Below are 13,150 nucleotides of genomic sequence, written 5' to 3'. Positions count from 1 at the left end.
CAGCTTGCTGATCGTATGACCAAAGTGCACGTCTTTTGATGGTTGCTTCCAGCAGGATAACACACCATGTCACAAAGCTGTGGGAGGCCTGTGCCCCTGGCTCAGCACTAGAACTGATTTGGAAAAGACAAATAAGTGCAGAGGAGTCAGCAGCATCACTCTTTTTTTCTTTTTCTTTTTTTTTGCATGTGACACTTACATCCACTAGAGTGTAGTAGAGGCTTGGTTGTGACTCTCTGCATGTTCTGACTACTTCACAGCTCCATCTTTTACGGGGCTGTAAACAGAGGACGTGAAATAGAAACTTTGCAAGTGTGAGAGAGGAAGTTGTTAAACTGTAGTACACTGCTGTCTTAAAACATTTAAACTTTTCAGTCCTTGCTGCTATTATTATTTTCTAACAAATAATAAAAGAAAAATAACCCCAAATATAAGACCAAATGTTAGATAAAAGAAAACCCAGTAAAATGTGACAATAAAGCTTTGCATACGGCAGCGTGCATGAGTATCAGGAGCAATAAAAGGGTATATGTTAACAAAACTATATCAGCATCTTTCCTATTAGTTGTAATTGTGTAAAAATTGCAGTTGTGCTATCTGCACAACATCACTGATGTTTTTGCCATTTAAGAAGCAAATCCCTGAGCCTACAATTATATTCGCCTTTGTGTTATAGCCTGAAACTCTTAGGGGGTTAACAGGACACGGAGACAGTTGGGCCGCACCCACCAAGTTGATTTGAATAACGCCAGCATTTGGCCTGAGGCTCACAAGAGCCAGCCTTTCTTCATACCGGCTGTTAAACCACTCCCCGCCTGATGCACCCTGTAGTGGCGGGAAATGTTAACAAGGACACAGAAACACTATAAATAGGAATAAAGAGGGAGTCTGGGATTGCACTGACTGGACTCTGTACCTTCATTTATCCTGCAAAATCAGATACACCGTAAAAGACAAACAGAAAGGAAGAAGGCTAAAGAAGAAGCAGAAGAAGAAGCAACATGCAGCTCCACCTCCCTTTTTGGCGCGAGACTGCAATAGAGATAAAGGTCCTTTAGTGGGTGGAGACAAAGAGAAGGCATGAGTGGAGCAGGGCAGAACAAAGAGAGTAGAAGCACCGACCACCCCTCCACCCCCCCCCCTTTACCCTCACTCCTTATCAGCCCCCCCCCCCCCCCCCCAAAAAACACACAGCCTGAAGGCTTGAGGCAAGCCAGATGACTATTATAACCTTAATCAGTCCTTGAAAGCAGCCACTCAGGCATGTTCACCAGCACTGGATTCTTTGTTCTTACTGGGGTTTTATTTGGTTTTAGCTTCCTCCTTAATTTATATTTCAAAAACACACGGCCACACACACGTGCAAATACATACACTATTTATACCAATTCTATGTGCAATAACTCAACTGTATATACATAACACTATTTATTACATATTACTTACGGCTTGTATATTGTACATTTTATATATATATATATATATATATATATATATATATATATATATATATATATATATATATGTTTTTCCCTATGTTAATACTGTCCATATGTACATAGCGCTGCAGAACTGTACCCCCCCCCCCCCCCCCAGCATGTTTACACTGAGGAGGAGATGCTCTGTATCTCATTGTACAACTGTATAGTGACAATAAAGGCATTCTATTCTATTCTATTCTATTCTATTCTATACTGTTATTGCGCACAAGAAAGCTCACACAATCACGCTAAAGGGCCCGGGCTGTATGCTGAAATGGTGACATAGATCACTAAAAGGGACCACAATGTACTCCATATCCCTATCCTAATTCCTTGCCATTTAATTAAACACATCTACCTTTATGTTGTGAGAAAAAAAATACATAGCAGCAGTTCCCCTCACTTCCTGCCTTCTCCAATGGGTTCTTCACAAAAACAGGAAGTCTGCGCTGCTCATGTGTTTCCTAGGTTTCTCTGTCTTTCACAAGAACACACACGCAGGCTTATAGCGTGAAAGGGAAAAACAGGGCATTCATTATTGCATAATCTCCTCAGAGGTGGACACTATAGACCTCTCTGACAACAGCAGTCACTGACTGTCATGCCTTGCAGTTGAAAAGAAGGAATTGTAACTATGCAAAACGAACAGACGCTTCTGCACCTTTGCCATCTGATAATGCAGACCTAGAGTACTTATATGTGTCCTTGGATGTGTGTGCATTTGCATTCGAGCACTTTAAAGGTATACTGATGCAAAAACGCCCTGCATCAGCCTCGCTTTGCAGTAACTGGTCAATAAATTGGCCTTTGTGTGTCGGGGGTAGGGGTCTGACCCAAGGACCTGGGGAGAGGGGAGGGTAAAAGTTGTAGTGGTGGTGGTGGGAGTTGCGGTTGCGGGACAACAACTATGAGGTCTGTCGGGGGGTTAAAGGGGACAGAGGGGAGGGGTAAAGCCCCTCTCTGAGTAGCTTTTGGGTGAAGGGGGGGTTGGGAGGGGTTGATGGCACTCAATGGGGCTAAATTCAAAAGATGCAGCAAGTGTCCCAACTTTAACTGAGGCAACCCTACACCACTGAGCCAAACAATGGAACATCTGCTGGCTGACAAAAGCTGGCAGTTTGCTGAGAGAGCAGCGCTAGCTGTGTGTTGCTTCTCTGTGTGTGAAGCCCCCCCAGCAGTGGCTACAGGTTTGAACATACTCCTAAGATTCTTGACTGACCGCACCTCCTCTGAACATAGCAGATTGTTTCACTTAATTTTAAAAGCATAAGACTTTTATTTTTTAAGTGGTTTTAAGAGTAGAGGAAGTTGATTCTGGCAGTCAGGGAAGTTACCAGATAGAAAAAGTACTGGTATGCTGGACTTTGAAGTATCTAAGTTATGTGTGAGTGAACTATCTGCCATGACAGATTGCCATCTTGAACGTGAGTTTCAGATTAACAGGTAAAACTAACAGTATTAATATAAACATTGCAGTAACTTAAGTAATCAGTGTATTTATTTGCTTGTGTTTTCATTTGGAGGTCATTTTAGAGGTTCATATGAGCAGACAAGGAGGAACAATAATATTAACTAGAAGTTTTGTTTGTGTCAACCTGAAGAAGACTTTTTTGTGCTTTGTTGACTTAAGAAAAAATTTACATTTTGTTGTACACATTGTTTTCTGTATACAGTTCAAATCAATACAATCCAAATCACAACAAGAGTAACTTTAAAGGGTTTTATATTTTAAGGACCCTGTAATAATAGAGAGAAAACCCAGCAGTCAGACATCCACCTATGAGCAAGCACTTGGTGATAATGGGAAGAAAAAACTCCCTTTAAACAGGAAGAATCATCTGGCAGTACCAGAGTGTTTCACTTAGGCTGAAGCCTGGACTTGGGCTGAGCCATCACCTTCTTCTGTTTCTTTTGCAACCATTCTGATGTAGATTTGCTGTGCTGGGGATCACTGTCCTGTTTATGATGCAGTTTGGACCAAGCTTTAACTTTTGGACAGATGGCCTCACATCTGACTCTAGAATACTTTGATATACAGAACAGTTCATGGCTGTCTTAATGATTGTAAGGTGTCCAGGTCCTGTAACTCCAAAACAAGCCCAAATCTCCACCCCACCACCACGGTGCATGACAGCTGGTATGAGGTGTTTGTGCTGATATGCTGTGTTTGGTCTTTGCCAAATGTGGTGCTGTTTGGTATGACCAAAAATGGCAAATTTTCCGGCTGCAAAACTAATATAAAAAGCTAAAAGGTTGCTAAAGCAGTACTAGATTTGAAAGCCTTAAGTCTATCACATCTTCAAGTTAGCATTTTTGTATTAAAAGAATAAGTTAAGCAGCCTTACAAACATACCTTTTACTCATTGCCTTCTAAAATACAATGCACTCTTAATTACAAGCTAACCATCAAGAAGTCAAACTCAGCAAAACTAAATGTGGAAAGTCTCAGCTAAAAACACAAGCCAGAAATTTAGAGCTTCTGCACAGAGCCACACAAACAGTAACTAAACAATAAATTATAGGCAGCCAATGACCAGATTTTATATAAATCTCAAAGCATTTAAGACCAGTTTTTATTGTAATATGTTATAAACACACAGTGAGGCAAATTAGCTCCTTTATCTCAGTTAATTTCTGCATATAAACTGGAAGTAGTTGTGGTGATCGTCAAGCTTAAAGCTCCATGTTTAGCCAAAGACACTGGAACAACAACAACCATAATAATAAGCAGAAGAACTGAGCAGCTTTAAAACACAAAGTTGTAAATTGCTTTACAACAAGAAAAAGCATAATAAAATACAAAGCATAATTTGAGAATTAATTACACAGAAACAATGCTGTGTTGTTTCTGTGTAATTAAGAATTGAGAATAAAAGGAAATTTAAATACAATAAATAAGCTGATGATGAGACAGAAACACATTATTCATGTCCTCTAACACAAAATATATTTTACTCTTCCTAACCATCTTGACAATTGACTGCTTTATTAGCATCGGCGTATGGCTTGAGATAAATTGGGCACTCATTAGCGCCCGAGGACGAGAGTTTTAGTGGGAGCTCGAAGACCTTTTGATGGGTTCATTATAATCGGAGTGGTGCTGTGTCTGGGCCCAGATGGCGATAGTGTTCACACTAACAGGATTAAGATAAACCCTAGATTAGATTATTACCCTCCCGAATTTATGCTGCTGTCTCACAATGGGCCAGACGCAGATGGGTGACAAATTAAAGGAAAAAACCGGCACGCTCATAAGTACTTGTTACTGCAAATCAGTACCAAGCAATCTGCGTTATCTGAATCTAAACATTTTTTATCTTTGTGGGATTAGTCCCTTCTCGAGGAATGAGAGGGGGTCACTGAAAGATAAGAGGGTGAATAGTTTACTGATGTTTTCACACTCACAGATGTTAACACAGCTGAGGATAAATGGAAGACTTTTGAGTGATTTGTTAGACAGTTCACTAAGTGTGACTCTAATTTTGACATAGCTTTAAATAAGAACACCAAGCCACAGTAAAGCTACTCTCGGGGCCCAGCATCCTTATTTTTTTCAGTTAATTTGTTAAAGCTGTCTTCTGAGGAGGGTAGTTGAAGTGCTTGCGGGGAGTCACAACAAAAGCCTTACGAATTGCTGTGCTGTACAACAGGTGCTGCACAGGAACTTGTAGCACCTATGTGTGCTCGTTTGGGTTTAAGAGCACATCCATTTGTTGGACCTGGTTTGACACAACTCAGCTGAGGCCAGATGCATTTGGATAAACCAACACGCGGGGCCTGTTCCAGCTGAATCATCGCTGTTACATAACAATGGTCTTAGAAAGGGGAGTGTGAGCGACACAGAGAAGGAGAGAAACCGAACCTCAGAAGACTGACCTAGATCAGAAATCCGACACATAAGTACCCGAAGAAAGGGTGAGGAGGGGGAAAGAGAGGGTGGTGGGAGCTCTCACTCTGGAGGGTGTTGTGGGTGGTGAGAAAAACAAACAGGAAGCCAGGAATAGTGGAATCGCCACTCAGGAAATATGACGAACTTGGGTCAGTAGGCAGAAAGATTAAGGACAATAAGCAGCGAAAGTTTCCTTGCGCATTTTGGTCATCTGTGTTTTGTGTACACCCACAACCAGATGTGTGCATGAGCGCCTTTTCCCGCTTGTGTTTTCCACATCTTCCCTGACCGTCAGCCTCTTGAAAATAGAATAAGGGGAAGGGTGTGTGTGTGTGTGTGTGTGTGTGTGTGTGTGTGTGTGTGTGTGTGTGTGTGTGTGTGTGCGTGCGTGCGGAGAGTTGAGTAAGAAAATGATGGCAATAAGTCCACTTCTCGTCTTTCCACCAAACTAAGATTCAGAAAATCTGTGTGCACAACCTAAACACAGGGCCTCTGACTGGAGATTATTCAGCTTATTCTCAAAGACAGAATCATAAGGTTATTATTTTTGTACCACATTTATTGTATACTGTTGTATATTATTGTAAGTCAGCGACGAGCCGCCAGTCTTACAATCACGACCTGTGCAGTGCGTTCATGGTTTGTTTCCTCCTCTGTCCCACTGTGTCAACAAGCAATATAAACACACTACACAAGTCAAGCCAGTCACACAGCCAGATAATACACTGAAAATATTGCACAATGTGCCAGTGTCTGTATCTGTGTCTCTGTGTGTGTGACTGTTTCCCTCTCTCTCTCTCTCTCTTAAAATGCATAGCTAAGAGATTCATCACAGTGACAGCTAGGGGATTTTAACAATTGCGAAAGCTGATCCTCTCACTTCTTTCCTAGAACACGCATGCACTGCCTGAGTTGCTTAATTAAAGGTTAAGTGACATTAAAAAAAGAAAGAAAGAAAGAAAGAAAGAAAAAGAGGCTCTCCAGATTCACATGTACTGTAGTTAATCAGCAAGAAATGCCAGAGCAGCAAGTACTACAAGTCTTTTTTTTTTCATCAGGGAGACTTGCCAAAGATGTTCTTACCTGCTTTTTTCTTTTTTTCTTTCTTTGTTTGCCATTTTATCTGACGAGATGTATGCCAAAGATAATAAAGTCAAAAATATAAATCCATTCTTTCACTGGCAGCACATAATCAAGGTGGACTCGTTGTGTGGGGCAGGGATAGCTCAGTAGGTAAAGTGGTCGCCCCATGATCGGAAGGTCGGCGGTTTGAATCCACTTAACGGCTACCCTGAGGTACCCCTGAGCAAGGTACCATCCCTACACACTGCTCCCCGGGCGCCTGCTTAGTGGGCTGCCCACTGCTTCACTGAGTGAATGGGTCAAATGCAGAGAAAAACAAGTAATTTCCCCATGGGGATCAATAAAGTATCCATTATTATTGTTTAACACCTAACTGTATGTGATAAAGTAAATTACAGTGCGTTTTCTGCCGTCCTACTCACAAGAGGTTAACACAGCAGTTGGCCCCACATGTTGGAATTGGCTTTACTAAGAATGCCAGATGCGCTTCTTGAATAACAAATAAGGGATTCGTGCCTCTTCTTGGGATTGAAACGGGAATCTTTTTCTTGGTAGGTGAATGGGCAAATATACGTGTTTCATCATTTCTGAACTTGTCAGGGTTCTTTCAGCTTTCCTAGCCTTTCCTCTCCAAACTCACCCTATCTGCTTGAACACAATTTGAATCAATCATTTACCCTTTTAATAATGCTACCCAGTATTGAGTCAAAGGATTTCCCGTGCAGCAGTGCACTGATGCATCTGACAAGAAGTTAGCGCCAGTATTAGATCTCATTCTTACAAGCAGGTGCTCTGTCATTGCACATTGCCTAGTCGCAGCAAAAAAAAACAAAAAACAGTGGATTGACTCAAAAAGAGAATTTAAGATTTCGCAAGACAAGTGTGTGACTGTGGGTTTAGAACAAGGATATAAATCAAAACAAGGCTGCCCTCCTCCCAGTCAAATCATCAATTCTCCACAGTCCCACCCTAGTCTTACACATCACACACTGCCTGACCAGCAGTGATGCTGTCACTTTTCTCGAGGATTTGCAGCGTACGCTACAAGTCTCGCCACTTATATATACTGGATATTGAGCAAGACGTATAGGCTACAGTGAGAAATTGCAGCTGTAAAAAGTGAGAGGCACGTTGCTCAATGTGGACGACCAGAAAATCCAGTCTGGCAAGTTAACCGTCAGCGGCACAGAGCATCCAGCAGGACAATCAGATCCTCTTACCTCATTGTTTCCCTCAGGAAAAGTCTTGTTTTTAAAAAAAACAAAAAAAACAAACTGGAGCCCAGAGTGTCTGCTGTCAATATTAGCAGGAATGCAAATGGTTTTCACCTTTTAAGTAAGAAATGACACTTTTTTGTCACCATTCATGTCTACATAGCGCACTGCAGGAACCCACGTGTGCAGTATGTTTTAGTTCCTCAAACAGCATCTCAAGATATGATGTTTTGCCCAAGAACTAACATTTTATTTGCATCCACGACACGATGCACTTAATACTTTACATGTTGCTGGTGGGAGTTAGAAAATGAAGTGGAAAAGGTGATTTTTAAATGAATTTTGTCGTTGGAAGGTAACTGGAAACACACAGAGACGTTGTTCCTATCTGGCTCAAGACCTGATATCTGATTTCTGCTTTCACTTCCTGATGCAAAATAAAGTTTAAGCAACAAACTAGAGGCCATGTGCACTGAAGCTGGTCGCCATCACAAGTTTGTTCAGGTTTGCATTAACTGAGATACTGGTTGGTTTGTTTTCTCCTTAGTGTGGAAATATGAGACCTGCAAAACATACCATTTTCTTCAAGAAATTTAAGGTAATTGGGAAGAAAGTATAGCATAGTCAGTATTAAGTTATGTTAAACTGAGCCTCATGAGGCCAAATGTTGACTTGGTGAAGGAAATATATATTAAACTGTGCCAGAAAACAGTGCCCTCAGGACTAAAAACGGGACCCGTTGAATAAACACGGGCAGGTGGAACGCCAGTTCCAGGCATAACAAAAGCCAAGTGAGGTGCGAGACGGTTGGAGTTCAGGGTGTGCCTGGCTCGTCTGTCAGGCTGAACTTGAACAAAGTGCCTGCTTTGAGTTTATTAAACAAATGACTGCAGCTCAAACCTGAGTCATTCAGGCTTGCAGAGACTCGTTGGTAAGGTTGCACACCAGGCAACAACATCACCAGGAGCTTGGATGCATGAAGTTAGTTTCATATTCGTCCTTTAGGCCAATTTACTATAGAATGAATTCCACTTAAAAGGGGTGAATAGAAGGATGCTAACATATTTGAGACCAGTGTTTTTAATGTAGGTTAAGAATGGTCTACATTTTATGTATTGCTTTAGAGATATACAGTATATATATATATATATATATATATATATATATATATATATATATATATATATATATATATATATATATATATATATATATATATATATATAATTTTATTTTTTTTAAAGAAAAAAAAACCAAGGGACTGTTCTAAAGATACCGATTGTATTTGTGTGTGAGCGTGACCCAATTCAGAGCACATCAGGTGCCCAGCATGCAGCAGTCACTGCAGAGGGGAGAATCACACAGGAATCTCTTCAAGGACGAGTCTCAAGGACAACCTCAGCTCAACCTTGTGTAGACCAGCATCTTGTGCAGGAGAATCAATACGTTAAGATACTGTTTGCTAAATTGAATGATCTGCCCTTATTTTACACTTGATCAGGTACAATAGAAGGCGATGTTTCTGGAGGGCAGCAGCCCATCAGCACAACAGAGAGGCCCCTCATAACTTTCTCTATTTTAATAAAACAAACAGTAGACCTCAGGTTCGTATGCAAATATGGTATAAAATTTAATGATGCTATTGTTGTTAGCATGCTTATAAAACAAAATCAGAAGAAGCATTGAAAGTGACGTGTGAGTATAAAGTACAGTAGTGCAACCTTTATCATCCCAGTTTACCTCCTATTATCTTATCAAAACAGAAGTTTTTGGGTAGCCTGGTGTTACACCACCCAGAGGAGTAGAGTCTTTGTTTTATGGAACCTCAAATAATCAGTCATACAAAAAAAAAAAAAAAAAAAATGTAATTCATTCATGCATCACTCCATGTGCAATGGTGAAATGAAGAAACACACATATTCAAAAGGCTACAAATGATTGCTCTTGGTAAGCAATTAACAGGCAATTCACATCATGGTGTTGATGAGCATCAATTCATCAACCCAACTATTGACCAAAAAAAAAAAAATCTAACCACTCCTCATCATCAGAACAGGTTCACAGGCCAGCACAGTCAATTCACAACAACAGCTGAATGCATTCCGAAAAAATTTCACAGCTATTCACATGAGGCATGTAGGAGAAAAAAAGCATAGCTTTTCAAAAGTGACGGGTAACTTGTGAGCAAAAGTTCTCAGGGGTGAATGAGGCAGTTTATTTTGAAGGCGCGCTTGTTTGGAGGCTCAAGAGCACTTGAGTTCAGATAGCCTGCGAAGGAGCTGCTGGCGTCTGGATTTGAGGCGCTTCTTCTCCTGCAGCTGCCGTTTCTCCCTGCTGTGCAGCTCCATGAGGTACTCTGTCGCCTGGGTCAGGATGGCCACCTTTGGCGTTTTGGCCGACTCCAGGCCAGGGATCTGATCCCGTAGGGCAAGGAAACGAGACCTGAGGTCATTCCTCCTCTTCCTCTCAAGGAAATTGTGGTTCCGTCTGCGGTCCGTGTCGTCTGTGTCCGAGTTCTGCGAAGCCTCCGAGGAGGATGATGGTTGGGAGACATGAGCTGAAGCACCAGGTCCCATAAAGGCACGCTTGCTTGGGGGTTCTTCCTCCTCCTCCTCCTCCTCCTCATCGTCATCCTCTTCCTCCTCCTCCGGTTCTGGCTCACTGTCTGGGGAACGAGCGGCATAGTTGTGCTGCTGTCTGTGGACAGACATGTGAAAACGTTTGGGGCAGGGGTCTGCTCGGACCGTTATGGTGACTGGTTTTCGGACATTTACCAGCCGCACCCGGTTCTGCTTGTTCTCCACAGTGACGACATCGATCTCCTCTTCATCATCTGTCATCACACAGACAAATAACTCATCAGTAAACACAGAAAAGGGACTCACTCTACAAACTTGCAAATTCCTACAAAGCACTCAAGCTAGTTCAACCTTTAAAAGCAATTCCATAAAACAAACAAGCAAATCTCTATCCGTCAGTGCCAGGATGGCAGAGCAGCAGGTGAGGCGCTTAGAGCAGTGGTGGTGCATGCCAGGTTCAATTCCATGGCAAGAATTGAGGCTTTAACCACTGAGCATTATTCAGCAGTTTCAATGAAGACTTTTTTATGCTGATAGGGGACAACCCCTAATTTGGGAAATGCTTGAAAGTTATTCTCACGGTCTGTCAGTGTTTTTGAAGCAGCAATAAATCATCAGCGGGTTACCCCACCCTTCTACTGCACTCTGATTTCAATGCAGAGCCAGAGGAAGATAGAGAATTGAAGGGGGGTAGAGCGAGAGTAGCAGGGGCGCGGTTTTTAAAATACTACACTCAGCAAGCTTCCAGCCTTTAGGTGACTGTGTCACACTTGATAACCTCGCCATGCAAGTCAGACCACAGCTATGCAACCGCAGCCCCCGCTTTCCAAATTACGCACTGTTATGGGCAATTTAATCCTGGAGCAGGGCAGGGTGGGGCAAATCAGAGGCATGGCTGTATCCTTACCAGAGGAATCAGAGCGGGACTCAGAGCCAGACGACGCCGGCTTCCTGCAGCTGCTTGCGGGGAAGGTGAGAACAGCAGCGGGGTCAACGCAGTCCGTCGCCTTGATGGAGAGCAGGCTACCGGGCGAGACGCACTGCGCTTTGTTCGCTCTTGCGGAGATCTGGGGGACGGGGGAAACACCGGTGTGCCCCGCAGCCGGCGTTCTCCCGTTGACCTTCTCCAGCTGCTTGCTGGCAGAGAAGCTACTCCACATGCAGTCCTGAATTATGTGGGAGCTGAGGTTACCGAATAACTCCTCGGTGTCCGGGATGAACTGACCCTCGCACTCGTCCTCCTGGCCCAGCATTTTGGAAAACACGCTGAGCCTGTCTCCCGGCGAGAGGGGGTACAGAGTCCGGGTGGGAGACATGGGAGGGGTGGGAAGCAGCTCGAACTTTTTCCATATGTCCTCGCTTGGTGCGGTTGATTTGTAAAAATCCTCCTCGGTATCCAAATAATCGAAAAAATAGTGCGAGTCGAAGTCCATTTTCCCGGCTAATAATATCCTCCAGAGTTTATTCCCAGGAATGATCCAGTGGCACACACGAGTGGCTTCTGAACACCGTTCTGCACAACCAGAGAGGAAATTTCAGAGAGATTAGCAATGATCTTTTTAAAGCAGCCTAGTTCCCAGCACATGCACGATCACATATCAAGTAGCCCATCCATCTAATGGGACACTATCAGGACATCGCAATCCCCCTAACAGCCTACTTTCTACAAATGGGACCATATCAATAATTGATGCCATCTTGCAGATGCTCCTCTTTGTGCTGATGGACTCAAGCTGTTCAGACACATATGGTTATTAAATAATCTAGTTATATATAAGTGTGTGTGTGTGTGTGTGTGTGTGTGTGTGTGTGTGTGTGTGTGTGTGTGTGTGTGTGTGTGTGTGCAAACTTGGGATTTAAAACAAGTGTGAGGGCATACGAGAGGCTACAATACCTGCGTAAAAGTGCCAGACAGTATTTCCTGAATTGAAAACAGCGCTTTGTTCCACTAAGCAGCTATGTGAAGCGGTAGAGGAGATCACTGAGCAGGCACACTGTTACTGAACAGGTCCGTTTCTTCAAGTGAAACTTTCAAAGACGAGACTACAGAATTAAACCACTTACCGGCTCTCCTCGAAATGTCCGATGCGTAATAAAGCGCACAGGGGAAAAAATAGAAATCCCACCTAACGGCAACGAAAGACCCAATTCACGAAAATGTAATGGATTAAAACCAAATCCAGTTGTTTCCGGTGTGCGATCTACACGTTTTTGTTCCAGATAAATAAAACAAAAGAACTAAAAAATAAGAGGGAGCCCAAAAAACGCCGGTGCAGAAACAGCACGCACGATACTCTCTCCGGCCTCCACAATAAAGAGCCACACAGTGCGTTTTTCGCGCCAGTGAGATACCCTGTTATAAGGCGTCTGAAGCAGGGAGGAGCCTCAGAAAATTCTGCAGCAAGCTGTAGATCCGGGTAAGTCCCCTTCATTTGCATCAGAGCCGTAGTGTAAGTGGGGTTGTTGCACAGCCCCGCCCTGGCTGCTACACCAGTAATGATTACAATAACTGACACTTGTTTTCATATCATTTTTCACTGTTCTTGGCAATTGTGGGCTAATGGGGGAAAGAAGAATAAGGGAAGCTAGGAAATGTTTTCCATTGCAGAAGAACAATGCAGGGCAAACGTGCTAGATCAAGACTTGTTACTGTTTGGTGTGGTGTGGAATATTTCCACCTTATTGAATTTTAACTTTGAATTGAACGTTTTATGGTTAATCATAAATTATAAAGCACTAAATAATATATTACTAAAACCTAATGGATTTTAACTTGTCACAGTCAACAAAACTGCATGCCCAAAATGTTTCGTTTAACTCGTTTAATTACATGTCAGTTTTCGGTTTTCATTTTGTTACAAAATTAAAGAGTAAAATGTTGAATCTGATGCATTCTGGTCCAAT

At 42.5% G+C, this 13,150-nt stretch overlaps 1 protein-coding gene across 1 annotated transcript; it reads right to left on the bottom strand.

Moving 5' to 3' along the window:
• Positions 1 to 9,272: 9,272 nt before the first annotated feature.
• Positions 9,273 to 12,562, bottom strand: LOC147307486 (protein L-Myc-1b-like). Its single transcript, XM_086275605.1, has 3 exons — positions 12,311 to 12,562; positions 11,154 to 11,759; positions 9,273 to 10,500 (listed from the first exon to the last, which is right to left on the bottom strand). The coding sequence occupies exons 2-3, from the start codon at positions 11,677 to 11,679 to the stop codon at positions 9,911 to 9,913; spliced, it is 1,116 nt and encodes a 371-aa protein (XP_086131731.1). The 5' UTR covers positions 11,680 to 11,759; positions 12,311 to 12,562; the 3' UTR covers positions 9,273 to 9,910.
• Between the last annotated feature and the right edge of the window lie 588 nt (positions 12,563 to 13,150).

The sequence above is a fragment of the Aulonocara sp. 'chitande type north' Nkhata Bay genome, linkage group LG19, assembly GCF_057382095.1.
Source record: "Aulonocara sp. 'chitande type north' Nkhata Bay isolate Kocher_YH1m ecotype deep benthic linkage group LG19, A_spYH_male_GT1.1, whole genome shotgun sequence".
Classification (NCBI taxonomy): Eukaryota; Metazoa; Chordata; class Actinopteri; order Cichliformes; family Cichlidae; genus Aulonocara; species Aulonocara sp. 'chitande type north' Nkhata Bay.
Note: the sequence above shows the minus strand (reverse complement) of the source record. Positions and strands in the feature narration are given on the sequence as shown.